The following is a 27,498-nucleotide window of genomic DNA, read 5'->3' as shown; positions in this document are numbered from 1 at the left end:
GGTGTTTTCATTCCAATCCCAAAGAAAGGCAATGCCAAAGAATGCTCAAACTACTGCACAATTGCACGCATCTCACATGCTAGTAAAGTAATGCTCAAAATTCTCCAAGCCAGGCTTCAACAATACGTGAACCATGAACTTCCAGATGTGCAAGCTGGTTTTAGAAAAGGCAGAACCAGAGATCAAATTGCCAACATTGGCTGGATCATCAAAGAAGCAAGAGAGTTCCAGAAAAACATCTATTTCTGCTTTATTGACTATGTCAAAGCCTTTGACTGTGTGGATCACAATAAACTGTGGAAAATTCTTTAAAGATGGGAATACCAGACACCTGACATGCCTCTTGAGAAACCTGTATGCAGGTTAAGAAGCAACAGTTAGAACTGGACATGGAACAACAGACTGGTTCCAAATAGGAAAAGGAGTACATCAAGCCTGTATATTGTCACCGTGCTTATTTAACTTATATGCAGAGTATATCATGAGAAACGCTGGGCTGGAGGAAGCACAAGCTTGAATCAAAATTGCCAGGAGAAATATCAATAACCTCATATATGCAGATGATACCAACCTTATGGCAGAAAGTGAAGAAGAACTAAAGAGCCTCTTGATGAAAGTGAAAGAGGAGAGTGAAAAAGTTGGCTTCAAGATCAACATTCAGAAAACAAAGATCATGGCATCTGGTCCCATCACTTCATGGCAAATAGATGGGGAAACAGTGGAAACAGTGGCAGACTCTTGGGGGGGGAGGGATCCAAAATCACTGCAGATGGTGACTGCAGCCATGAAATTAAAAGATGCTTACTCCTTGGAAGGAAATTTATGACCAACCTAGACAGCATATTAAAAAGCAGAGACATTACTTTGCTAACAAAGGTCCGTCTAGTCAAGGCTATGGTTTTTCCAGTAGTCATGTATGGATGTGAGAGTTGGACCATAAGGAAAGCTGAGTGCCGAAGAATTGATGCTTTTGAACTGTGGTGTTGGAGAAGATTCTTGAGAGTCCCTTGGACTGCAAGGAGATCCAACCAGTCCATCCTTAAGAAAACCAGTCCTGGGTGTTCACTGGAAGGACTGATACTGAAGCTGAAACTCCAACTTTGGCCACCTGATGCAAAGAGCTGACTCATTTGGAAAGACCCTGATGTTGGGAAAGATTGAAGGCAGGAGGGGAAGGGGACGAGAGAGGACGAGATGGTTGGATGGCATCACTGTCTCAACAGACATGAGTTTGAGTAAACTCCAGGAGTTCGTGATGGACAGGGAGGCCTGGCGTGCTGTGGTTCATGGGGCCGCAGAGTCAGACACAACTGAGTGACTGAACAGAAGTTATTCAGGACATTATTAGTATTTAAACTTATCCCTAAGTAAGTTTAAAATGCTTATGTAATAATGTTCTAACAACAGTACAAACACTAGCAAAGAAATTTAAAATGTTTATAGATCCCAAGCCCTTCAACACACTGAATTTTAGTAAGGTCAACCTGAATCTGATCTGATATCAAATCTGATTTTTTTAGATTAACATTTCTATGTTTATTTCAACTTTAATAAAAATATATTTATGGAAATAAAAGTTACCATAATCCTGAATATAAGACAAGATATAATTTTGGAAATGCTCTTTTAAACCCATTACCGTTAAGAATTCTGCTCATTAAAAAAAGGCTGGGGAAGAGGGGGTATTAGTAGTAGTAAAAGGGGAAGATTACAAAGGAGGAAATGTAAAGCTTCTCAGCGTGACATATATATTCACTACCCTGACTCCAGCAATGGTTTCACAAGGCAAAGATAATCAAACTATATGCTTTAAATATGTAGTTTATGCCAATTTATACCGCCATAAAGTGGTTGTAAAAAAGAACTTGCTGCAGAGAAACAGTTTGAAGCAATTAAAAGCAGCAACTTCTCCCCCCAGGCCTCCAAATCCTGGGTTTGACAATTTCACACTAGATGTACAATTTAACTAGTTTCCATAATACTCATGGGCTCTCTTTCAAACAATACAGTCCAAACTCTACCAGCTGCCCATATTTCAAGAGCAAGTTAAAATCATGCTACGCTTTAAACATTCTAGCAAAATGCATCCATATGGCTCCATCAACTCAGTAGCCAAACTAGTTAATGCTATCATTAAATACATAGAATAACCATACCATTGTATCTTGCCACAATGGAAACACTCGATATCACAATGTGTGAACACACAACAAACAGTAGCTGCTGGAAAATGAGACTTAAGGCAAAATTATCTGAATAGAAAATAGAAAATGACAAAAAATATAAAATTATAGAATCTTTTCTAAAAGCTATTTAGAAAACACAATAAATTAATTTCAAATATAAACCACATTTTTCAGATCCCTTCGACCTTGTGTTAGCAAATACAATTTGCATCTGATAGATTTCATCAAGCCATAAACCAATCAGTGCAATCTAAGAGTTCAAAAACATTCAATATGATACTGACAGAGCTTTGTTTCAGTTTACTTGTGGCTAATGCTACCTTTCACTTTAAGTAATTAGACTGATTTATGGCATATTATATAATAAAAGCCTACTATAAAAGATAAATTTTAAGATATATTTAATACTATATCCACTTGAACCCATCCTCATACGTTTTGTGGGGGTGAAACCTGTGTTTTGTTTAAATTTCCCCATCACCAGCAGTCTCGGTATGAACCAAAAAATCTGACTTCTGGTGAAAGCTGGGGAACCTGCATAGGATTACTGAAATGGAAACAGCAAAAGCACTGCAGCTTTCTGAGAAAACATCTTGAGGATGTTAACTTTAAACATTTTTGCTTTAAGATTATGCTCTTTACAATCAGAATATATTTAAACATGGAAGTGGGATGGAAGAAGCTAAAAGCAAATGTGGGTAAACAAAATCAGAACAATCAAAAATACTAAAAAAAAGAGCAAATTTACTCTTACAGTGAGCAGTAAAGAGAAATAACTCTATTATTAACGTGCAAATGAAAAATAAAGTGGTTTCTTACCATTCGTTCAATAAACTTAAGCAGTTGATAATAAAAGGGCTATTTTAACTAGTTTTCTTTTTCTAAACTCAAAAGTAATCACCATAAAGAAATAAATAAAGTGTAACTTTGTTTTAAAAAGTGAATAAACCACAATGTCTTTAGAGACCAATATCTTGAACACTACAAAGAACGACAATATTCTGAAAATCCAGTTTATTTTCCACGTGGACAGATCCAGTCAGTGTGATCAGTTTTCTGCATGTGTAATAATTTATCAAAATAAGTTTTCCCACAAGACTCTTTCCCATCAACTCTGAAAATCCTGGTCTTACAACATACCCAAATAAAGCTCTTGAAAATCACCTCTTTAAATTTGGAAGAAAGTGTGGCAAGTCTTTCCTGTTATATTTACTGAACTACACATGGCTAAAGAGCAATTTATGTTTTAAAATGTGACTAGCACAACAGTTGAGTTCAGGAGATTAACGTTTTAGTTTTAGTGCACTTTGCTCCAGTTTTAGCCAACATGCTACATTGTCCTTTTTTGGAAAGGGGGGGGGGGGGGAGGCTGGGGACAGCGCCACACAAAGTGGACTTGAGGATTTCCATTGTACGAAAAGATATGACTCTGCAAGCAGAACAGTGTAAGCTGCCTTTTTTCTTAAGACCTGGACATTTTAAGACAGAAGCTTTGCAAAACATTACACAATTTTTTTATTATTAAATGAGAAACTCTCATTTGTTACATCGTCACATTGCTAGTCAGAGAAATGCTGCAGTGATGAAGAAAGTCAATGTTGGATCAACCAAAGTCCTCATTTCTACAACATTCATTTACAAAGAAATAATGTTCAACACAGCCCAACACAACATTCTTGGTTTTCTTCATATTGAAGTCCCCAAAAAAAAATCATCTTCTAACGGGGTATTTTACTACATAAATTATAGTTCTTCATTTTTACAATTCACCCCAAACTGTATGAGAGATGTATCACACTATAATTCTAAAGCTGTTAGGAAATCCTTCACACATCGTCGTCATCTGATGTGTCACTGCTACTTGTCTCTGTGTCCTCATTCTCAATAGTGGGTTTGAAAGTGCTGTTTTTCCAGGGTCCAAACTTGAAGTCACAGATCAGGCCATTTTTCAAAATACCATTTTTCCTCAGACCATTCTTCTGTAACTAAAATATCAACAGAAATAAAATGAATAAAGAAATCATCTTCCAAGAATTACTACAAACTAAGAATGCTCTAGTAATTAAATTTAACCAAGAATACAATAAAGGGAAATAAAACTCCACAGATTATGGTATCATTTCTGAAAAACTAGTCATATAGGTAATTATAGATCAAACCAATATAACAAAATATTTCCTAGGAATAAATCACTACTCTTGGGAGAACTGCATTTACAGCATACCAAACCATTTATATATATATACACATATATATTCTAATATTTTGGGGGAGGGGGTGTGTGTATATATACACAGAGAGAGAGACAGAGAAAGAGACACTACTTACTGATCTATAGCCATGTAGATAGATAGATATAGATATCTATACAGCCATATTCATGCAGCATTATTTACAACAGCTAAAAGGTGGAAGCAACCCAAGTGTCCATCAATGGACACGTGGATAAACAAAATGTGGTACATACACATATAATGGATTATTGTGTCTCTGAAAAAAGATATTCTGATTGACCTGTGCTACAACATGGATGAAACTCGAAGACATTCTGCTAAGTGAAATAATAAGCCAGTCACAAAAGGACAAATACTGCATGATTTCACTTACATAAGGGGCTAAGGCAGTCAAATTCATAGAGACAGAAAGCAGAACGGTGGTTTCCAAGGGTTGGGAGGAACAAGGAATAGTCATGGTTTAGTAGGTACAGAGGTTCAGTTTTAACAATGAAAAGAGCTCTGGAGGTGAGTGGTGGTAACATCTGCATAACAATATGAATGTACCTAAATGCCATAGAACCGTATGCTTAAAAATGATTTAAATGGTAAATTTTATGCTATTTGCATTTTGGCACAAATTTTTAATTAGGATGATGAATCTATTAAAGTAAATATAACTAATTTCCTCAAAAATTTCATTCAAAGCATATGAAAAGTGTTTTGAAGATTATTAACATTGATAATACTTCTATATAGAAAATCACTTTTGTATGACCAGAACTATTTTCAAAAAGTACAATAGATTTGAAAAAAAATTTGAAACACTCCCTGAGATTTCCCTCAACTCTACCATACATCTTCTAAGGAATACTCCCTGGTTGCTCAGTGGCATTCATCTGCCAACACAGGAGATCAGGTTTGATCCCTGGGTCAGGAAGATGACCTGGAGAAGGAAATGGCAACCCACTCCTATATTCTTGCCTGGGAAATCCCATGGACAGAGGAGCCAGAAGGGCTACAGTTCACTGGGTCAAAAGAGTCAGACACAACTTAGTGACTAAACAATAACTCTTTCAAAAAAGCAACTATGCAGAAATTAAAAAAAAAAAAAAAAAAAGACATTTAGGATATCAAAATTCCTGTGCCAAGAAAAGGATAAAAGATGAAATTACATCTGAGAAAGCTACTGTTGTTTTCTACTTCTTATCACCAAGTCATTTTTTAAATGCCTGGTAAATGATAAATCAGACACATTCTTTACACTAATTTCTAAGCACTGCAGATCCATGGATTTAAAGAAGTCAGCCTTGCAGACCTATTTAAAACAAAGGCAAATCTGATCTATAATGTGATGCTCAACAAATCCCTAAATAAAACGTCTAACCTCACCCCTTAAAAATGCTTAGTTATATGTTGTTCTGATTAAGAAAGGGCTATTTTTAAAGTGAGCTTACATGATTCAGTTCTTACCTGTTCACTAATAACTTGGAATTCTCTCATTTCATCCTCAGTTAAGGGTGCACATGTTTCATCATTTTCACTGTCTTCTTGCCAACCCATCTCCTTTAACAATCTGGAAAGGAATGGAAATGAATAAATCTAATTTAAAATTTCACCCAAATTAAGTCCTTTTATATTATGTGCAAGAAAACATGATCCATTATACAAAATCCACACAAAAGATGTTAGGGTTTATGCTTTAAATATCTTTCTGAAAGTGAATAGGTAAGATTATGCCCAATAAACTGTTTTAAATAATAAGATCAGAATGAAATGCCTAATTATCTTTGGTGTAAGAGGTTCTCTAAGGCTGGAAACCTGCAAAAGGTTCTTTTAGGCTAAAAACTGAAGAAAATTTGCTAAATTCTTATACTAAAAATAGAAGCAACACACCTCCCCATTTCTTTAGGGCCACTACAGTTCATCATGTTCTTAGTTATTCATTAGGTTTTCTACTTCTGTTTTTGTTTTTTAAATAATTACATCCCTTAAGCACTTGTTACTCCTTTTTACACCTAACTCATTTTTCAAACTGAACCTGTCACAAATTGACTACTCTGTAGATCTTTATATACTGTCAAACAATCTCATCAAAAAATCAGTGCTCAGAGACTTGAAATATACCCATAATTTCACCTAAAGCCTTTGACTGTGTGGAGCATCACAAACTGTAGTAAACTCTTAAAGAGATGGGAACACCAAACCATCTTACCTGTTTCTTGAGAAACCTGTCACAGGTCAAGAAGCAACAGTTAGAACCTTTTATGGAATAAGTGACTGGTTCAGGATTAATAAAGGAGTACAACAAGGCTGTTTATTGTCATCCTGTTTATTTAACTTATACACAGAGAACATCATGCGAAATGGCAGGCTAGACGAGTTACAAGCTGGAATCAAGATTGCCAGGAGAAATAGCAACAACCTCAGGTATGTGAATGATACCAGTCTAATGGCAGAAAGCGAAGAAGAACTAAAGAACCTCTTGATCAGGGTAAAGGAGAGTGAAAAAGCCATCTTAAAACTCGGTATTACAAGAATTAAGATCATGGCATCTGGTCCCATCACTTCATGGCAAATACAATGGAAAAAGGTGGAAGCAGTAACAGATTTCCTCTTCTTGGGCTGTAAAATCACTGTGATGGTGACTGCAGCCATGAAATTAAAAGATGACTGCTTCTTGGCAGGAAAGCTATGACAAACCTAGACAGTACAGTAAAAAGCAAAGACATCCCTTTGCTGATAAAGGTCCATATAGTCAAGATTATGGTCTTTCCAGTAGTCATGCATGGATGTGAGAGCTGGACCATAAAGAAGACAGAATGATGAAGAACTGATGCCTTCAAATTGTGATGCTAGATAATGCTATTGAGAGTACCTTGGACAGCAAGGAGATCAAGCCAGTCAATCTTAAAGGAAATCAACCCTGAATACTCATTGGAAGGACTACTGCTAAAGCTCCAATACTTTGGCTACCTGATGCGAACAGCCAACTCATTAGAAAAGACCCTGCCTGATGCTGGGAAAGATTGAGGGCAGGAGAAGGGGGCACCAAATGATGAGATGGTTGGATGGCATCATTGACTCAATGGACATGAGTTTGAGCAAACTCCAGGAGACAGTGAAGGACAAGGAAGCCTAGCATGCTGCAGTCCATGGGGTTGTGAACTCGGACATGACTTGGCAACTGAACAACAACACAGCATACCCACATTTTACAGATGAACAACCATGATCATATAAGTAAAAAATTTTGCCTACTTGATAGCAAAGAAGCAGAATTCTGGTTTTCTGCCTCCCAAGTTAATATACACTGCACCAAACTCTGTGGTCTCTGGACTAAACCCCACAATTAGGAATAGATCATAACAGTGATCTGCACTTTGCCTTTCCATTAGCATTTCTTCTCATTCTCTTTCCAACTATTATCAAATCACTCTAATACTACTTTCACAATTATCACCCTCTGCCAAATATTTTCAACAGCTTCCCAATTCCTAAAAGAACAAACTCTGTAACACACAATGACCACAAATTCAAATTCCTTACATTAGAAAAAGCATAGCACTAGGAGTCGAAGACCTGGGTCACAAATCCTACTCTTATCAAAAACCAGGTATAAGACAGAGCTCCTTCTTCATCTGAAGCATTCAAAGAGTTTGACTAGATCTCTAAAGCCTTGCCTTTGCAATGTATCTCTAACTCCATTTAGGACTCCACACTCTTGTCAAGATACGCTATACATCACCCCTAAAACAAACCATGCATATATTCTACTCTAAACATCCTTTCATACCCCCATTTCAGAATGACTACCCAGTACCCTTGCCTGTATTGTCTCACCCTTTAAGATTTAATTTAGGTCCCAACTAAAATCTTCAAACTGGTACTCAAGCCATAATGCTATCTAACCCCAAATTCCTTTGAATTTCTCTGGCACTCATTTCTATTAATTCATTTGGTGCTTAAACAAGGTAACAATTACCTCTCTGATGTTGAAACTATCCTTAATACTGTGATGGTATACTGAAACTTGATAATAACTAGTAATACATGTGTGAAATTATTTCATTTTAATTTACACATTTGAACAAAAAAAGTAATCCTGAGAACTGTATCACTGACACCTAACTTTTTAAATCAAGCAACATGAGTACTTAAATATGTATGTAACTTAAGAAAGTTTACAGGGAGGTCCCTAGTGGTCTAGTGGTTAGGATTAAGGCTTTCACTATTGAGAGCTGGGTTCGATCCCTGGTTGGGAAACTGAGATCCCACAAGCCTCCCCCTCCTCTCCACCTCCCGCCCCCACCCAAAAGAGATTTACAGAAAATCTAAAGCCATGAAAAATAAATAGCACTCAGTTTTCAGAGAAACACATGCTACAATATGGATGAACCTTGAAAGTATTACTGAAAGTAGACTGGTGGTTACCCAGGAAAGACAGTAACAATGAGGAGTAACTGTAAATGAGCATGGGGTTTCTTTATGGAGTAAAGAAATGTTCTGAAATTAGACTGTGGTGACAGCTATACAACTTCAAATATACCCCAAATTAACAAACTGAGTAAAGAAATTAAGAGTATATAAATTATATCTCAATGAAGCTGTTAAAGAAATCAATTTTCCATATAAAATCAAAATTTTGGGTAGAGAAAAAAGTAAAAACACCAACCTGTGTTCTGCTTCAAGTGAACTAGAAAGAACATCAGTCTGTGGGAAGGTTGAAGACCGAATGATCTGTTGGGAAATAACCGAGGCATTGCCATTCTCTTGTGGAATTTCATTTTCATCGAAGTTTCGATTTATATCCCTTTCTTGGTGAGTACTATTGCTGTTATGCAAATTAAATGAGTCGTCATCCTGATTTTTGAAGAGTTAAAAAAAAATTAGAGATAGTTATTTAAAAAGGCAACTTTAATAGATCCTGGTTAGATTTTCATGGATAAAATGTAACTGTAATGCTTATATAATCATGAAGAAAACAGTTTCAGAAGATGTAAAACTAAGTTGTGAAGGCAATTTTCTAACTTCAAGTATTCACATCTATTCAACAAAAACAAAATTAAAAGGATAAAGATAGGCAAGATGGGGAAAACCAAAAGTACAAATATCAACAGGAATGTTTTTAAATTTCATTTTTGCACAGCAACTAGAGTAAGAAAAATCTATTCAGAAAGGAATTCATTATTTATGCAAAGAGCTAGCTAGCCTTGCTTTCAGAAATATGAAAATATTCAAAGATCCTAAATAACATCTGCCCAATGACTCCAATGACATGCTAATGTCAAGCCAAGAATTACATACACCTTCAATTACCTTTTCTGAGCCCACATGGCTTTCATCTTCATGCTCCTCTTCCACTCTGTCCCTTTTCAATGCTTTCAAAAACTCACTCTTCTTATCTGTGCGCATTCGTGTCAGTTTGGTTAGACGAGGCTGCTGATTAAGTTTGTCAACAGGTGAAGAAGAATTTGAGCGATTACACTAAGAAAAAAATTTAGAATGTTGATAAATGCATAGAGTACTAATGTCAACGTAAAGTTCACAACTATAATGGCTCATTTCACTTTCTTCACAATATACAAAATTGATTTTAAATTCTATTTTCCACTATCCTTGTTATTTTTATCTATCTCACTGAATGACTAAATATAAAATCTTTCTTATCTGAGAAACAAAGTCTGATAATACTAAGACCTGTCATTCTAAATTAGGAGATTTAAATACTATTTTATAAAATGGATCCTGAAATTGTTTAAATATTTTTATATATATTTTTTAAAAAGCAGTTTTTAAAATTATGTTCCACAGAGTTCAAAGGTTCTAATAATAGCTTCTAAAATGAACTAGTATAATTATTTATGCACAGGTACACTAAGGGTTTATCACATAGGATTTCACAAGGGAAGTTTTGTGGAAGAGCAGAGGAGGGTGGGAAAGGGACATGTACTGGAGTCCTTTTATTTTTCATATACTGAGAGTGGAACACAAGGAAAGAGAATGCTGGAATTCTATGTCACAGGAATTTTAAGCCTTGAGAATAAATCGAAATGCTTAACTTAGCAATAACATCTGCAGACTATAATGAATTGAAGCCATAATTAACCAGCTGGGAATGCTGGTCCTTCTAGCACAGCTCTAAAATTCTATGATGAGAACTAGTCAATGAGGGGTTATAATACTCCAATATAGTACCCAGAACAATCTCAGTTATTACAATATAGTCACAAGTGTCTTTTGTCCCTGAACTGGTCAGGAAGTCCCTGATCTAGAAGTTTCAGAAAGCTGGCCAAATGAGAAAGAAATGTGTAAGCTACTAAGTATTCAAAGTCAGTAAATATGCATCTTTCTCTCTTCTTCCTCTTCTCTGCCCCGAGTGTTAATACTAATAAAATGTCCATCATCCCCAAAAGAAGAGTATATAAATCCTCATTTTTAAGTCAGGGTTTAATCCTACATCATAACATAACTTTATGACAACATCTGTTTTCGTAATTCTTTTCTTAAATATTACTCTTTCTGGGGCTTCCCTGGTGGCTCAGTGGTAAAGAACCTGCCTGCCAAGCAGGAGACGTGGGTTCAATCTCTGGGTCGGGTAGATCCCCTGGAAAAGGAAATGGCAACCCACTCTGGTATCCTTGCCTGGGAAATCCCATGGACAGAGGAGTCTGGTGGGCTACATCTATGGGGTCACAAAGAGTTGGACACGACTTAGCAGGAGACACGGATTCCACCCCTGATCCAGATGATTCCACATGCCGAGGAGCAACTAAACTTGTGCACCACAACTACCGAGCCTGTGTTCAAGAGCCCAGGAGTTCCAACTACTGAGCCCACATGTGGCAACCACTGATGCCTAAGCACCCTAGAACCCGTGCTCCACAAGGGAAACCGGGGCACTGCAACTAGAGTAGCCCCCGCTTGCCACAACTCAAGAAAAGCCTGCACAGCAATGAAGACCCAGCAGAACCAAAAATAATTTTTTTTAAAGCCACTCTTTCTGGTTAATGGGTTACACATGTTTATTTTGCCAAGAATTTTCTACACTTTAGGTTATTTGGACATTTTGTTAGAAATTTTAAAATTATTCCTCCTTAAATTGCAAAATTAGTTAGCAAACAGAAAGAAGTATCTGAATTCTGGAACAACTAAAGTCTCTTAATGAATCTGTTCAATAAATCTATGCCTTTTGTTCACTGTTAATTAAATTATCATGACTGAGATAATAAATTATCATGACTGAGATAATTTGGCTCCTCAGAAGTACTTTTATTAAATGCCATACCTCTTTCACTGAAGTTGTTGATGGACTAAAATTCTTGGCAGTTGATTTAAAAGCATTAAAGTTGCCAACACCATAGGTAGACTCATGAGGGAAAGAAGTCCCAACTTTATTTTCTTTAGTTTGGCTTTTCCATTGTGTAGGCTAAAGAAAAAACACATAAACATTAATTAATGTGTATCTAAACAGACTGCATAGAGGAGAGAACAAAGTGAATACTATAAAATAAAGATGACTAAATATGACTTAAAAAAAATTATTTTGTATTGTATCTTAATCATTTCTACATTGTTCTCTTCCTTTTTTAACAAATAAAATCAAAATCTGATATTCAGATGAAACATTTAACTACCTTGCTTTTTTCCCCAAGTTTTATAAACCTTAAGTTAGGTTTCTCTTGCCTAATACAAAGAAAACACAAGTGAGAGTTCCAAAAGCCTAAAACTGAAGATGAAGGACAGCATTTTAAACCATTATTAAGCAAATATATCACAGATGCATCTGGCAAACAAGTATTTACAGATTTCATTTACTACTGACTACTAAAACAAGAAAACATACACAAACACACAAACCACTTAAAAGGCAATTAAGTATACACAATGGCCCAACACTTTTCACTCAGAAATCAGCAGCCCACCAATACCCTCCCCACTTTGATGTGAATTTTTCAATATTTTTTTGGCCAAAGTAACTCAGTTGATATCAACTTATAACTTGCATATTTAACAATTTAGAACTTACTTTTGTAGGTGGAGCAGCAGGTTTAGGAACTAAGCCTTTATAAACACTTGGACCAGTCCCATTCTTAACTGGCTGTGACTGAAGATTTCCTACTACTGGGAATCCAGATAGTTGTAAGTCTTTTGTATTACCTTTCTTAATGACCAGCATCCTTTGAGTTCTAGATTTAGGATTCGGGGGATATTCTGTATAAATAAAGCACGAGCAACAGTTATACAGTTTAAATTTTAGCATAAAATTAAATCACCAAAGAATAGTATATTCCAAACTTTACTGTATTTAAAAATAACAGCTGCTTCTTGGATAAAATACCTAAGCTATGTAAAAGTATGAATTATATTCTTGCTTGAGAAATAAAGTTTCAACAATCACCAGACCACAGCAAGAAACTTGAGCAATGTCAACTAACATTCAGAGATGAATTCAGTTAGACAGTGACCTAGAATGGTAACTATGACCAAGCCAAAATTAATTACATTCAAGTATATTTTTCAATTATAAATTTCATCCTAACAGCTCTTAAGACGTGAAATACAAGATACATTTTCCTCTTTTCCATTCTGAAAAGAGTTTTCCTAATTCTTTTTATTTCATTCATAGTTATTACCAGTAAGAAAGGATCTACAGTCCCTCTATTTCCTAATTCCTGCTCAATTTATGACTAATGAAAAGGGGAACTATGTTTTCACATACCAGTTCATTCAAATATTTACTGGCCATCCAAACTACACTGAAGGCATTGTGCAAGCTGTAGGGGATCCAACTCAATCCATGCTTCTGAAGATAGTACTAGAAAGCTTTTCTCAAGACAACTAAATTTGGTAAAGTATGAAACATAACTTCTAGAGTTTAATCAGTTAATGTATAACCAAACAGGTAATGTGTAATTAAACAGGTGTTACAATGAGCATGTTCCCAATAATGGCAGTGACATGTCTTTCTTCCTATAGAAAAACTTTGAAAGCCATCAGTTTCACCACTGAAGAGTTTTGAAGAAAAGAATTAACTGGAAACAAAACTGCAGAAAATGTAAATTAAAATTAGTTTAAGATATGATCCTATGAGAGAGTGAGTAGTACATATGTATATAATGATGGCCTGCATCAAACAAACCAAATTTTCTACTGGTTTATCTCAAAAACTAAACAAGGACTACTAGTGATACAGAGGCATTCTCAAAGTCCCTCTGAAACTTAACTCTTCAAACTACAGAGCTGATAAACTAGTTCATTTATTGTAATGCTAAAAAAATAAAAGAACAAGAACCTGAGAATTACATGGCAGTCCAGTGGTTAGGACTCAGTGCTTTCATTGCGCAAGCCCTGTGGTGTAGCAAAAACAAGCAAACAAATGAAACAACACACCACCCAAGAACCTAAAGCAAACTGAGAAAAGATTCACCTTTCTGAAAGTTAAACACTGAAAGTTTATCTACTAGGGCAAACATCCCAACTTCTCAGCCACCTACAAAGGCCCAAGATATGAAACCTAAGAAAAATATTTTCAGGCACACAAGGACACTAATTACATTACCAACATACAGTTTTTCTGAAGAACTAACACACTGAAGTCAAAACAAAAATGAAGAATAATGATCTTACACAGAGGCCAAGGAAGAACATTAGAAATACTGCTAAACAATTTTAAGTTTTACAATTACTTCTGGTAAGCAGAAGGTTACAGCATAAATAAAATAGTAAAAAGACTCCTGAAATTACCAATTATTTAAATTAGAATATAAGAGAAAATCTCAACAGTCTGCAACTCAAAATCTAAGTTAATGAACCTCAGGAATCTGAGGGATGACTGACTGATGCTGGGAAATGCAAAAAGTCTTAGAGTCTCTAAGGTCTAATCTCAGAAAAATCCAAGTGCTGAAGTAGGAGGCGGTTTTATCTGTGCATCACAGTAAGTTCATACATGACTGGCAAAGACTTCTATTCCAATATCGTCAATTAAGCACACAAGTTTATCTTCCTTCCCTTTTAGATCCTTATGTTAAAATTACCATAATGAGTGTTAGTCGCTCAGTCCCATCTGACTCTTTGCAACCCCAAGGACTGTAGCCCGCCAGGCTAGTCTGCCCATGGGATTCTCCAGGCAAGAATACTGCAGTGAGTTGCCATTCCCTTCTCCAGGGTATGTTCCCGACCCAGAGATTTAACCCAACTCTCCTGCATTGCATGCAGGCAGGTTCTTTACCATCTGAGCTACCAGGAAGCCCCCCAAACTATTATGAGGGAGGTAAACAAATACAGCAGTAAAGAACAGGAGGAGGTTCCTCAGCAATGAATGATATCAACCCGCATTTCTAGAGAATAAATAAAGTAAAGGAAGAAACTTCAGCTTAGAGTGTGTGCACAAAGAAACCCAACAGCTGAGGAGGGGACTAATTTCCGCTGTAGAATCTTGGATTGCAGAGTGGGACTTGGAAACGCCATATAAAGCAGAATACAAAAATGAAATCTTTTCAGACGAAAATCAGTCACCAAGAAAAGTAACATAAATCTACTGAAGTAAAATCTTTACTAAAGTAAATCCTAAACAATGTACTTCAGGCAGAAGTAAATGATTTCACACTGAAGGCTGAGGGTACAAGATGAAAAAGAAACAATATTTTTGTACATAAGTCGTCACTCATCAAAACTAGAAGACAGAAGAGGAGAACAGATAAGCATGCAGGTATGATTAAGCCTCAATATAATTTCTGACTACGAAGTTCACCTTTCCTAAAACTGGATTTCTAGATACCTAAGAAATACTCTCACAGTCTCCTCAAAGAGGTCTTTGGTGCAAAGAATGAAAGAAAATCCTACAAAGAAAGATGAAGCCTAAGAAATCAGTCACAGACAAGAGGTAGTCAAGTAAAAGATAATAAAGGTACCTAAAAGATGATGAAAGGGACTGGGAGGAAAAACAAAGTCGGACACAGTGCTGATTTACTTACTAAGCATTCATATTCAAATAGTACAGAAATTAAGACCATGTGCTTTTGTACCAGATTTACAGAATTTTGATACTTGCTCCAACATCACTAATCTCATCTATAAAATGAAAAACAACAGTTCTTGTCTCAGAGTTACAGTGAAATGTTCTCTTTAAGGAAAAATGTCCAGAAAAGTCATATACAATCTCCACTGTATTAGGCAACTGTATTTCAAATTAAAGGTGTCTTTTTGAAGAATTTTAAACCTAAAATTTAAACTGAACAACCACAAGAGTATAGAAGATGAGAACAATTACAACAGAAATAAACAAAATAAAGACTAACCTATATCATATACATCTATGCTGAACACACTACATAAAGCTGCCTGTTTAACAAGAAATGTGTTCTGAGTCTAAAGGGGCAGGATGGCACGGCGGCCAACAGCAGAGGTGTTCGCCTGGTGAAGTGTTCCCAACTGTGTGTGCCACCAGTGTCTGTGTCTTCAGCGTGAGCTGCAGGCAATTCCCGCCACCCTTCCCTGATGCTCTGGAAGACTCTCCAAGAGCAGCAGATGCTGGTTATTGAACTACTGGTATCATGAGACTGGCTGACCAAAATTGAGAACTTGGACTTCAGAGCCCCTACTTTTTGATAGAGACATTCTAGCTAAGTACTCAAATTAATTAATGTGTTAAATATCAATACAAGAACACAGAAGCCAAAAAGATAAGTGGGGGAGAGGTCTGAGGAAGGGGGAGAGGGGAGGGAGAAGGGAAAGAGGAAGGGTGGGAAAACTGCTTCTTGATGGTAATAATCACATCTAAGCAATGGAAAAGGTGATGGCAGCACTAGTAACTTAAATCTGCATCATTTCTATTACTTATAAACTGGTTTATCTATTCACAGATTATCTGTGCAAATTCTCCTGACATGAACCTTCTGAGCTAGGTGCTGAATCTGTTAGATTCAAACAGTATCCAATGACTCCTCTGTACTTTCTCCACTTTATCAACTGGTAAACTTCATGAAAAAGATTCAAATTGCTCATCTTTTTAAAGAGAAAATTTATTCATTGATGAAAGATGCTAACACTTATAAAGAAGAATTAGTGACTTCGGTGACTTCCTTCTATAAATCATATATGCTTATTATCAAGCTCACATAAGCAGATATTCAAACTGCCTTCAAAATACCTAAGGGCAAATATGAGTTGTGGATTTTCATATCATTATTTCCTTCTATCCTCACAAACAACTGTAATCCGATGATACCTGGCTTTAAATATTGCTTTATCATCTTGTTATTTCATGCTCTCCCAATATCTTTGAATGTTGTAGTAAGTTTTGTTCCTTAAATACAAAGGAAATAGTGGAGGGGAGAGGCTCAATCTTTTCAAGAAAAATTAGAATTAAAACACTGCTACGTATAATACAAAGTAAGTTGGCCACATGCATAAGTCAGAGCTGACATCTCAATTCCTTCTTCTCTTTTCTGTCTTCATGCTCTCCATAAAGTTGCCTTATATTCTGATTCAATCCAGTTTTCGCTTTTATTTTTGAATCTATCACTTTTTGTCTTTTTGTAAATCTATCAGAATCTTCCTGACTTACTGGATTTGAACATAATTAGCTAACTCATATTAAACAGCTGTAACATGATCAAGGATACCAATTTAACAGATAATTTAATATTAACAATGCTTTTCTCATTAGTATTAGCATAGTGCTCCATCCTCATCTCACAGACAAGAAAATTCACTGAGATTAAGTAACCTTCCCAAAGTCTAAGTAACTAATAGGTAAAAGACCTAATGTTAGCACCCAGAACTACCTGATAATGCACTTAATTATATTACTGGAGAAAATGGATTAGAGTATTGGCTAGGTCAGACAGTTCAAAATGTATACCATTTTCTTTTCTTTTTTTTTAACCATTTTCAACTAAAATACTACTAGTAAGCCTATACGAATGGTCAAAATAAGAGTCTTGTAAGTGTACACTACCAAGTCAGGGTCCACCCTTCCCCTCCTCGTCACAGTGATGACAGTTACTAGTTTAGTTTCCTCATCGTGATATAAGAGGCAACTTTACTGTGTGAATAATAGTCAAGAAGGATAAATAGTATTTTAATTGCTTTCACACTAATCTGAAGAGGAAACTCAATCACATAAGACATAATAACATACGAATATCAGAAGCAAAGAATCGGTACCATAGCAACAAAGCCATCTGAACACTAATTTTAAAGGACAAAAATATTTTAAAGATTATTTTTCTATAGATTGGTATTATTTGAATATTGCTATTTTTGATATTTTATATAATGTACGAATCTTGTTTCACAGTAGTATGAGACTTTTAGTCACCTGAGTTTAACTGACATAATGTCAAAGGGGTATGATATTCTTTCCTTTAACAAGGTACCCACATTACTCATGAAAAAGAGCAGGCTTTCTAAAACAAAAACAACTTAACTGATGAACACTATCTCTAATTCTCTTACTTATGCCATCTAATCAAACTCTTAATTTTCCCTTCTCAACTGTGAACATGTATTGTATTACCTTTTTCTTATTGTTATGTTAACAACCGTTTTCACCTGAGACATTGAAGAACGTAGAATCATACCAATATATGAATACTTTTATATAAAGCAATCTGATAAAGATTATTCCCTTCTCTTAATCCCTTTACAAAGGCACCTTAAACACTTTCACTTGTTTTCATGACCTAAACCTCATTTAGTGTTATCATGTCACTCAACCTGTATGCTAGTGGCAAGTATCATTAGAATTCTAAAACAATCCATCTTTAAGATTTGCTTTAATTTAGAAGGCTAATAAACAAATTCATAGTACTGTATCAAATATGAGCAAAAATTAGGAAGTTCATCAAATTATCAAAGGATAAACACAAATGTAAATGCTGAGTTGAAACCAAACTAATAGTGACTAAAGGTTTTCATTATTTAGTATCTTAAGCACAAAATGTTAGGCCCTGTTAATACTATGCTGCTGACATATTACGTCAACACAGAATAGCCAGTAGGACTTCTAAAAACACAAGTCAATTTGATAGTTACTAATGTCTCAAACTGCATACAAACACATATCATTTTCTCTCTTTCTCACTACTCAAATCAATCACCCAGCTAAATTATTTTAAAATTCTCACAGGAACACTGAACTGCCTTGATTTTTTGTTTTATATTTAAATTGCTAGATATAGGAGATAAATTTAGTATGAATCGAGCTCAAGAGTAATCCTGGTAAAATAAAAACACTACAAAAGTCAGTTACAAACTACAAGGAGTTTCCAATAAAACTAAGTTCTAGGCAGAGTTAAACATATTTAACAACAGGTTTAAATAGCTTAACTATTAATACTTCATTCAAACTATTTTTTTAAATTGGGATATTATGTTTAGACTCTTGCAATTTTTGATTTACAAAAAGGACAGTTTCAGGGACAAACCAGTGGTATTTTTTAATATATATTACATTTCCATTATTAAATTTTGACTTACCTGGAAGGAAGTAGCACTAGATAAGTTCTACTGAAAATTCTCTGTCTTCCTCAGGAACATAGCTATTTTAAATGTTGCAATGGGGAAAACAATATTTGGGAACCCAGGGCATAAATTAAGAAAGGAATAGTGAAGTGTAATACAATGAAAGTTTCATTGTATTCCTATGGGAAGTACTGGGAATTTAACAATTAATCAAGTCACAGTTTTTTTTTTCTAATGCAGACACACTTTTTAGTTTACCTAAGACACAGTAAAGAGTACATCTTCCTTTTAAACATCTTTTCAACTAGTGCTCAAAATCCTTAGACCAACCCTGAAACAGTAGAACCAAAATCTTTATATTAATACATTTTATTCTCAATATTTTCAAAAATGTATTTCTAAATCATTTCTAAAATTATTAACCAAGGATCAGTACCAGTCGTATCTATAGGTAGGTTTTATATGACAAACGCTCACTAACATTCTTGATTTTATTTACTTTCATTTTAATCAAATCCAAATTATTCCTAATTTCTTAAGAGATTTTATTTAACACCTTGCAGGTGGCTCTATATTCTTATGCAATCAGCTGTTCCCAGAAAAACTGAATAATAAGGAAACATACCTAAGAGAGGAGCTTGGGAGATTTTTTTGGTTGGGTATGTGTGTGTCTGGGCGTGTAGGCCTGGGGAGAGTGGTAGAAATACTAATTTGCAATACAGAAAAAACAATGCCATTCACATGGTTCTAACAAAAGTGTCTGACCACCCCCACCCCCACCCTCAAGAAGCCCTTAAATAAATTGGGAGATCAAAAGAAACAAAATAATTCCCCCAGCGTATCACCCCCAAATACAATAAAGAACAGCACAGGAAGTGGCAAAGTTTAAAATAATGCCTTTATCATTAGGACTATTATGCTGTCATAAGCCACGATCCTTTTGTTTTGGTAAATTGCTTATTTTCAATAGAAAAACACAAGAACGTGTGTACAAGTTCCAAAGCAGATGCATCGCCTCTGAATTTGGTATCAAATAATTAAATTTATTTTTCAGATATCAAATCTTCATATTTTAAATTATTCCATTATTTTAAACTTCACTTAAATCTCTAAAAAGCTAATTAAGTTACTCTAAGTGCAGTTTAATCCTCTGTAGATGCTATCAAATTAAACTTTCAGCAATTTTAAAAAGGAAGTCATTACCAGAAAAACTGTCAAGATTTGACAACCAAAAAGGCAAATAATTTCAAACATAGACTAGTTCTAGGCAAAATTTATACAATTACTTTTAATACTGTCTGTGTAGAACCATTTTCATTAAGTAAAAAATTATTTTTATAGCACACTGATTAAAAGTACTTATCTTTCCAGTTAAGTTTTCAACTTTGAAAAACTGTAAGTTGAGTTAAACTAAATTTTTTGTTTCAACAGATTATTGAGCTGCTCTCCAAATGATATCAATTCATTACATTTAACTTACTTTTTAAAAAACTCATATCTGAATATACTTAATGGTACTAATATGTGTAAATAATTATCCAAATCAAGCTTTTCTTATGTCCCCAATATCTTGTTTTATTAAAGTGCTACCTTTTTTTTTTATAGCTTAGCACATCGAAAACAGGTATTTAAAAGATAGTTTAATTCTAGCCTACAATTTTAAAAAACACAAATTGAAACCTAAAAATAACATTTTATACCCATCAACGATTACTTACCCCATACACCCGCAGCTAAAGATTTATTCTGATTTGGTTCTCTCTCATATTCAGGATTTAGAGATGGCTGGAAAAAAAAAAAAAGGTGGAATAAAAAGAACAAATGTTTAAACTGCTCATATTTAAGAAAAAAAATTCCTTTTAAAAGTAATCTCAAGAATATACTGACAAATTTGACATAATGAACTCTTAACAACACTAATTATTCATAAATCTTACTTTCTGCTTATTGTAACAATTAAAATGGTTAATATCTATACTCACGATAAGTTGAAGAAAACAAGTGTCTTTAAATACTCTCCTCATCCTCAACTACATGAAGAAAAAGTGTTAAAAAAAAAAGAAGAAAGCAAATGCAGGAGAATGCAGTCTTTGCATCAAAATGAGAAATCATCCTTTCTTAGCATAAGGTTAAGAGCAGACAAGAGGAAATCAGACCATTCCTTAATTCTTCTTAGGTTTGCATCCCTGAACGCTTTACTTAACAAGCTCACACTCAAAGCAAAGTACAAGTTTATTACTTCAAGTAGTGATGCTCAGGTTATTAAAAAGAAAACTGAGTTGAGCACTGAATGTGTACTCTAAAGCTTAGCTTAGTAGATGTTTGCTCTTTAGAAAAAGGAAATTTTTTAACTTCTATGAAGAATAAAATGACATAAATTTATCCAAAGTTTTAAAAAACCACATGGTGAGACACAGGAATAAGTAAACAAACGCAAGGAACAAAGAAGATTGGGGAAGGAAAGAGTTACGTACAGAAAGCCTAACGAAATGTAAAGGCTAAAGATAACTGAACCAAAATAAATAAATAAAAATAAAAAAATAATTGAACCTGTCAAGTGGGATCTCTGGAGAAAATGATATGTACTGATAAAATCTCCTGAGAGATCTGATGCTTAAATAGCACTTGTAGAAACCTCATTTGTATTAAAATTACAAGCAACTTACAAAATCCTCAGCCTCAAACTGCTTGCGTTCTCTCTTGTCTTCTTTCCTCCCTGTTTCACTGTCAGGTATATTGTTTTCATGTAGTCCTTGGCTTTTTCCAGAATGGAAAATACTGCTACGAGAACGGGAACTTCCACCATGGTATCCCCCTCGATGATTTATGTTTTCAGTACCATTTCTTCCATGTGTACGCCATCCATTTTTTTCTTTCCTTCCAAAGTTACCTTTTTAAAATAATGGCAAAGTATTACAAATTCAAAGATGGTTATGCTTAAAGACTCAATCACAATCAAAACAATTCCTGCAAGAATGTGAAGAAAACTCTTCTTAAACTCTACTATTCCTCAGCAACTTTACCTCCATTAGGACGTCCAATGCCAGAATCAAAGCCATCTGAAGAGTTGTGTCGTCGGCGGTTCACATCGTAACGATTTTCTGTCCATGAAAAGTTTTCAGAATGCTTTTCAAAATTCAGTGACGACTGAAACAAATTATAACCATACAGATAAACATACATATAAAATCTGACTAACTTTAGAAACTAGTAATACACTGGCTTTATTTATTCCCGAGAATTTTAAATGGTTAAGTAGAATATTTTATAATAATTTCAATGTGTTTGGTAACTGAAAACTTATAAGAGGGATTCCACTGTTCATCTATTTTTTCTACCTAAGATAAATCAAAGCACCATTCTGAAAGAGTTTAACAACTATATTCACCCGAAAACTTTAAAGGTAAAGACACTGTAAAGGCATCAAGGCAAATATAGTACACTTCTTTTAAAATAAAACATAGCATCGTGTATTTCACATTCTTTGATTTAAATAGCTCAAGGTTTTCTTCAAGATCAGAAAATTATGGCGAATCAAGCTACAGTTCTATTTTAAGTTCTCTATAGATTTACTTCCAAACTTCTCTTCCCCAAAACAAGTGCTTTTAAAAATCTGTCAAAGGAAGAATGTTGTAAAAACAATTATTACAATTCTCTCCAGGACAAACAGAAAAGCTCCTCAGTTTTAATACAAACACACTGCACACACTCTTTAACTAGGCTCCTCCTCATGACCACGGTGGGACTTACTAATGCAAGTTCCCCTATTGCTCCTGGCTTCATCCTCATGGTGCTTCTATGCATGAAAGACAAAGCCCTTCATCTGTCTTCCACCAGCATCCATGAAACAACAGTGACAGCCTGGCTTGCTAAGCTTTTAAGTAGGGTAAAAACCCAAACACTTCACAACCCTACCAGTTATGGTGATGAAGATACCATGTTCTCAAAGCTAAAACTTTCTAGAAAAACAAGGCCAGACGGGGGCACAGGATAAGATCCTTCAGGACCTGGCAACAATGATGGGTGAAAGTAAAGGTTCCTCACTGTTTAGCAACCAAGTGGCAAGGGGCAGGACTGAAGCAAGATGTCCAAACAGTGCTTTAATGTTGAAACTCTCCTCTGAGTAGAAGGAAGTGACGTATTATCATGAGATGGGGTCCCATCTGAAAGGCAATATGGCTGTAGCCGCTGAAGTCAAGAGGTCACTAAAGCTGAACAGCAATGAGAATAGAGAGTTTGGGAAAGACTGAAAACATTAGAAGTACATTTGTTAAGGCCAAACTGCTACTGACACTGGAAACAAAAAAAAAATGCAAAGCCTAGCTTCCTGGAGTGGATGTATTCTGTGCTCTTTGTACTTTCTGACTCTTCTTCCCCACATCAAACTCAGCTGCTTTAACAAGAAAGTGTGCGCCAGAACTTAAGGCAAGAAACAGACAAACTCTTATAGTTCTGTTGCACACAGGTACCCAAGTTACCATCCTACCCAGCCCCATGGAGGGGAGACAGTATTAAGCATAAGAGTGACTCAACCTTTTCCATATAGGGCAAAGCCATGGCACTGTGGTACATGGAGACATGAAACGTCCCCAGCTGGGGTGTTTCCTGAGGCCAGGAGGTACATAAAAGAGAAATCAACACCAATCCAGGCTTGAGAAGCCAGAAGAGAAAAAGCCTCCAGGCCACCCATGCAACCCCCAAAGGAACAGTCTTCCCCTCCTCCCTGAACTTTCCCACATTCCAAGCTAAAGAAATCATGAGAGGTCCTGAAAGCTTAGACTGTAACTCTGATATGCACATATACACTAAACTCCTTAGTCTAGGCAAGAACATACAACAGAGAAAAGACAATCTCGTTAACAAGTGGTGCTGGGAAAACTGGTCAACCACTTGTAAAAGAATGAAACTAGAACACTTTCTAACACCATACACAAAAATAAGCTCAAAATGGATTAAAGATCTAAATGTAAAACCAGAAACTATAAAACTCCTAGAGGAAAACATAGGCAAAACACTCTCTGACATAAATCACAGCAAGAGCCTCTATGACCCACCTCCCAGAGTAATGGAAATAAAAGCAAAAATAAACAAATGAGACCTAATTAAACTTAAAAGCTTTTGCACAATGAAGGAAACCATAAGCAAGGTGAAAAGACAGCCTTCAGAATGGGAGAAAACAATAGCAAATGAAGCAACTGACAAAGAATTAACCTCAAAAATATACAAGCAGCTCATGCAGCTCAATTCCAGAAAAATAAGCCACCCAATAAAAAAATGGACCAAAAAACTAAACAGACACTTCTCCAAAGAAGATCTACGGATCGCTAACAAACACATGAAAAGATGCTCAACGTCACTCATCATCAGAGAAATGCAAATCAAAACCACAATGAGGTACCATCTCACGCCGGTCAAAATGGCTGCTACCCAAAAGTCTACAAGCAATAAATGCTGGAGAGGGTGTGGAGAAAAAGGAACCCTCTTACACTGTTGGTGGGAATGCAAACTAGTACAGCCACTATGGAGAACAGTGTGGAGATTCCTTAAAAAACTGGAAATAGAACTGCCATATGACCCAGCAAACCTACTGCTGGGCATACACACCGAGGAAACCAGAACTGAAAGAGACACATGTACCCCAATGTTCATTGCAGCACTGTTTACAATAGCCAGGACATGGAAGCAACCTAGATGTCCATCGGCAGACGAATGGATAAGAAAGCTGTGGTACATATACACAATGGAATGTTACTTGGCCATTAAAAAGAATGCATTTGAATCAGTTCTAATGAGGTGGGTGAAACTGGAGCCTATTATACAGAGTGAAGTAAGTCAGTAAGAAAACCACCACACAGTATATTAACGCATATATGCAATTTAGAAAGATGGCAACGATGACCCTATATGCAAGACAGCAAAAGAGACACAGATGTAAAGAACAGACTTTTCGACTCTGTGGGAGAAGGTGAGGGTGGGATGATTTGAGAGAATAGCATTGAAACATGTATATTACCATATGTGAAATAGATCGCAGGTCCAGGTTTGATGCATGAGACAGGGTGCTCAGGGCTGGCGCACTGGGATGATGCTGAGCGATGAGATGGGGAGGGAGGTGGGTTCAGTTTGGGGAACGCATGTATACCCATGGCTGATTCATGTCAATGTATGGCCAAAACCACTAAAATACTGTAAAGTAATTAGCCTCCAATTAAATAAATTTAAAAAAATAAATAAACAAACTCCTCAGTCTGTGTGCCCATGATGGGAATGGACCCTAGTATCCGAACATGGCTGATAAGAATTTGGAAAAATCTCAGCAGTTAGAGTAGGAAATTAAAGCAATCCTGTAGGTGGGGCCACTAGGCCAATTCAATGTACCAGTGTGTTACATAGTTGATGTTAACGTTACATGCTTGTACTAAAAATGCTCTAGATTCTCCCATTCAGGAAATGTCACAAGTTGACAGATGATTCCCATCCCCTTCAAAATGGTCTAATAAAAAGTACACCTTCCAAAAGGAAAAAAAGAAAACTGTATGTGGCCGAAGACTTGGCTCTGCAGTATTCAGGAAGACTATCTTCCAGTACTGCAGCCATCTGCCTGACACATCCCAAGTACACGCTCCTTTTAAAAGCCGAGCTCCCCGGGTAGCCTAGTGGTTAGGATGCCAGGCGTTCACCGCCATGGCCAAGGTTCCGTGTTCAATCCCGAGTCAGCCAAAAAAAGAATGTGGCTCCTGCCATAATGCTGAGCTCTTACTGAAAGCAAACTTAAACTAAGGACTAACCAATGTAAGAACCCAAGAGGGCTCTTGATCAAATGGAAATTATGTGTTCAACACCACAGCTGGCCTCGCCCTTGAAGTGCCAAACATAAATTTGCAGTATACTTTATTCTCCCTCCTGCCACCATGACAAGCCAGTGTTTCAATAAGGTTCTCAAATCAGAAAAGTTCCTCTAAATGATTGAGCCTGGTTCATTGATAGTTCAGCTAAGTTAAAAGATGATGGTACACACAGTAGCCACCCAGCCCCAACAAACTCTGGAAAACCAAATGGCTAAGTGCCAATCACCTCAATGAAATAAAAGCTATGATCCCTGCCTTAGATATTCTGAAGGACAAGACATTTTATATTTTCCTAACTCTTGTATTGTTGCCAATAGCCTCGCCATCTCATCTATCACAGAAAAACTACAGACGGGCCGATTAAAAACATCTCTTGGAGTCACACATGATGGGAAACTGCAGCTGCTGCTGAGACAATCTGAGTCATTCACGTTGATTCAGTAAGGCTTGCTATCTGATGAGAGTGAATGGCATTGAGAGTGACTGAAATTAGAATGCTGATCAAATCTTCAGCACACCACCTAGACCCATCATCACACCAGACATGGAACACACCCACTATCACAGACTGGGCACAAAAGAAAGGACTTTATCTTTCTGATGCAGAAACCTCTACTGCATGCCAGCTTGTGACTCCCACCAAAAGTTGGTCCATTTGTCTCACTGTAAAGAACACCACATCACACAGAACTACATCAAAGATTTGATTTCTTCATGGAGTCCTCAAGGGAGTTGTACCACGATTGAAACTTTTTCAGGTTACATTATTACTGCTGCAGTCTGATGGGCTAACTCTGGTCACACTATTGTGTCTCCCGAAATTAATTCATGTAATGTGTTGGGTATGTTACAGACCAGGAACAGTTCATTAACAGTACATCTTTTGTCAAAAAGTCATCTTGCAATGAATCAATATTCAAAGTACTCAATGAACGTTTCATACTATTATTCACAAGTATAGACAAGTATTTTAACAGTCTCCTCAAAATTCAACTCAAAACCACTTATACTACACCTCTATACCCCTCATCTCTTCCCACATCTTAGTAAGATGAATGAATGCAGCATAACCAAAAGGGAATCACCTCCTCTTGGCCACTTCTTGTGTAGTAATCAGGATGACACAGTGGAGAGTTATGACAGTAAACAGACTTACACTAAAAATTCTGCTCTGATTATCTCCAGATATGATGTTTCTTTCTTTTCCCTAAGAACAACTACAGGCCAGGCAACCCCTCAGGGTGATGGCTAACCAAAAAGGAATTCAAACAAATCTAGTTTGGCCACCTGGATTCTCCTGTTGAACTGGCATGGTCCTAGACATGTAGACAACAGCCATTTGCTTGTGTACACTTCTCATGGAATCCCCACCAAAGTAGACCAAGGTGAGGGTGAGGTATCTTTAAAATGGGGTCTCTGAAAATTATTTAAAAATGCCCCTGTCCCACTCACATCCAGTTCCTCTAGATTAAAATATCTAGGTACAAGAGTTTTTAAGTGAAGTTAGAGCTATGGGAATGGGACACACTGCATACAGATTTCATGGCTGTATGCAGAGGGAGAGCAAAAACCCTAGCAATTGGGAGAAGAAACATCTTTAACACCAGAAAGCACAGGTACAAAGGAGAACAATTAATGATCTCCCTATCCCCTGGAACAAGGGTCCCCAACACCCCAGGCCATGGACCAATACAGGTCCGTGGCCTGTTAGGAACCAAGCGGCAAGCAGGTGAGCAGTGGGTGAGTGAGAGAAGCTTCAACTGTGTTTACAGCTGCTCCCCA

At 36.2% G+C, this 27,498-nt stretch overlaps 1 protein-coding gene across 4 annotated transcripts in view; it reads right to left on the bottom strand.

Moving 5' to 3' along the window:
- Nucleotides 1–3,677: 3,677 nt before the first annotated feature.
- The window catches only part of GPBP1 (GC-rich promoter binding protein 1), a 67,674-nt gene continuing 43,853 nt past the window's right edge, over nt 3,678–27,498 (bottom strand). For 3 of the 4 annotated variants that reach the window (XM_070476708.1, XM_070476707.1, XM_070476709.1), the window contains exons 4-13: nt 21,892–22,015; nt 21,535–21,758; nt 20,587–20,653; nt 19,494–19,553; nt 12,429–12,613; nt 11,688–11,828; nt 9,719–9,886; nt 9,075–9,262; nt 5,873–5,975; nt 3,678–4,171 (exon numbers count right to left, since the gene is read on the bottom strand). In XM_070476708.1, the coding sequence (XP_070332809.1) occupies nt 4,013–4,171; nt 5,873–5,975; nt 9,075–9,262; nt 9,719–9,886; nt 11,688–11,828; nt 12,429–12,613; nt 19,494–19,553; nt 20,587–20,653; nt 21,535–21,758; nt 21,892–22,015 (1,419 nt within the window). In that variant the 3' untranslated portion in view covers nt 3,678–4,012. The remainder of the gene's footprint in view (nt 4,172–5,872; nt 5,976–9,074; nt 9,263–9,718; nt 9,887–11,687; nt 11,829–12,428; nt 12,614–19,493; nt 19,554–20,586; nt 20,654–21,534; nt 21,759–21,891; nt 22,016–27,498) is intronic. The other variant, XM_070476710.1, reaches the window with a different exon arrangement.

The sequence above is a fragment of the Odocoileus virginianus genome, chromosome 14 (genome assembly GCF_023699985.2).
Source record: "Odocoileus virginianus isolate 20LAN1187 ecotype Illinois chromosome 14, Ovbor_1.2, whole genome shotgun sequence".
Lineage (NCBI taxonomy): Eukaryota > Metazoa > Chordata > Mammalia > Artiodactyla > Cervidae > Odocoileus > Odocoileus virginianus.
Note: the sequence above shows the minus strand (reverse complement) of the source record. Positions and strands in the feature narration are given on the sequence as shown.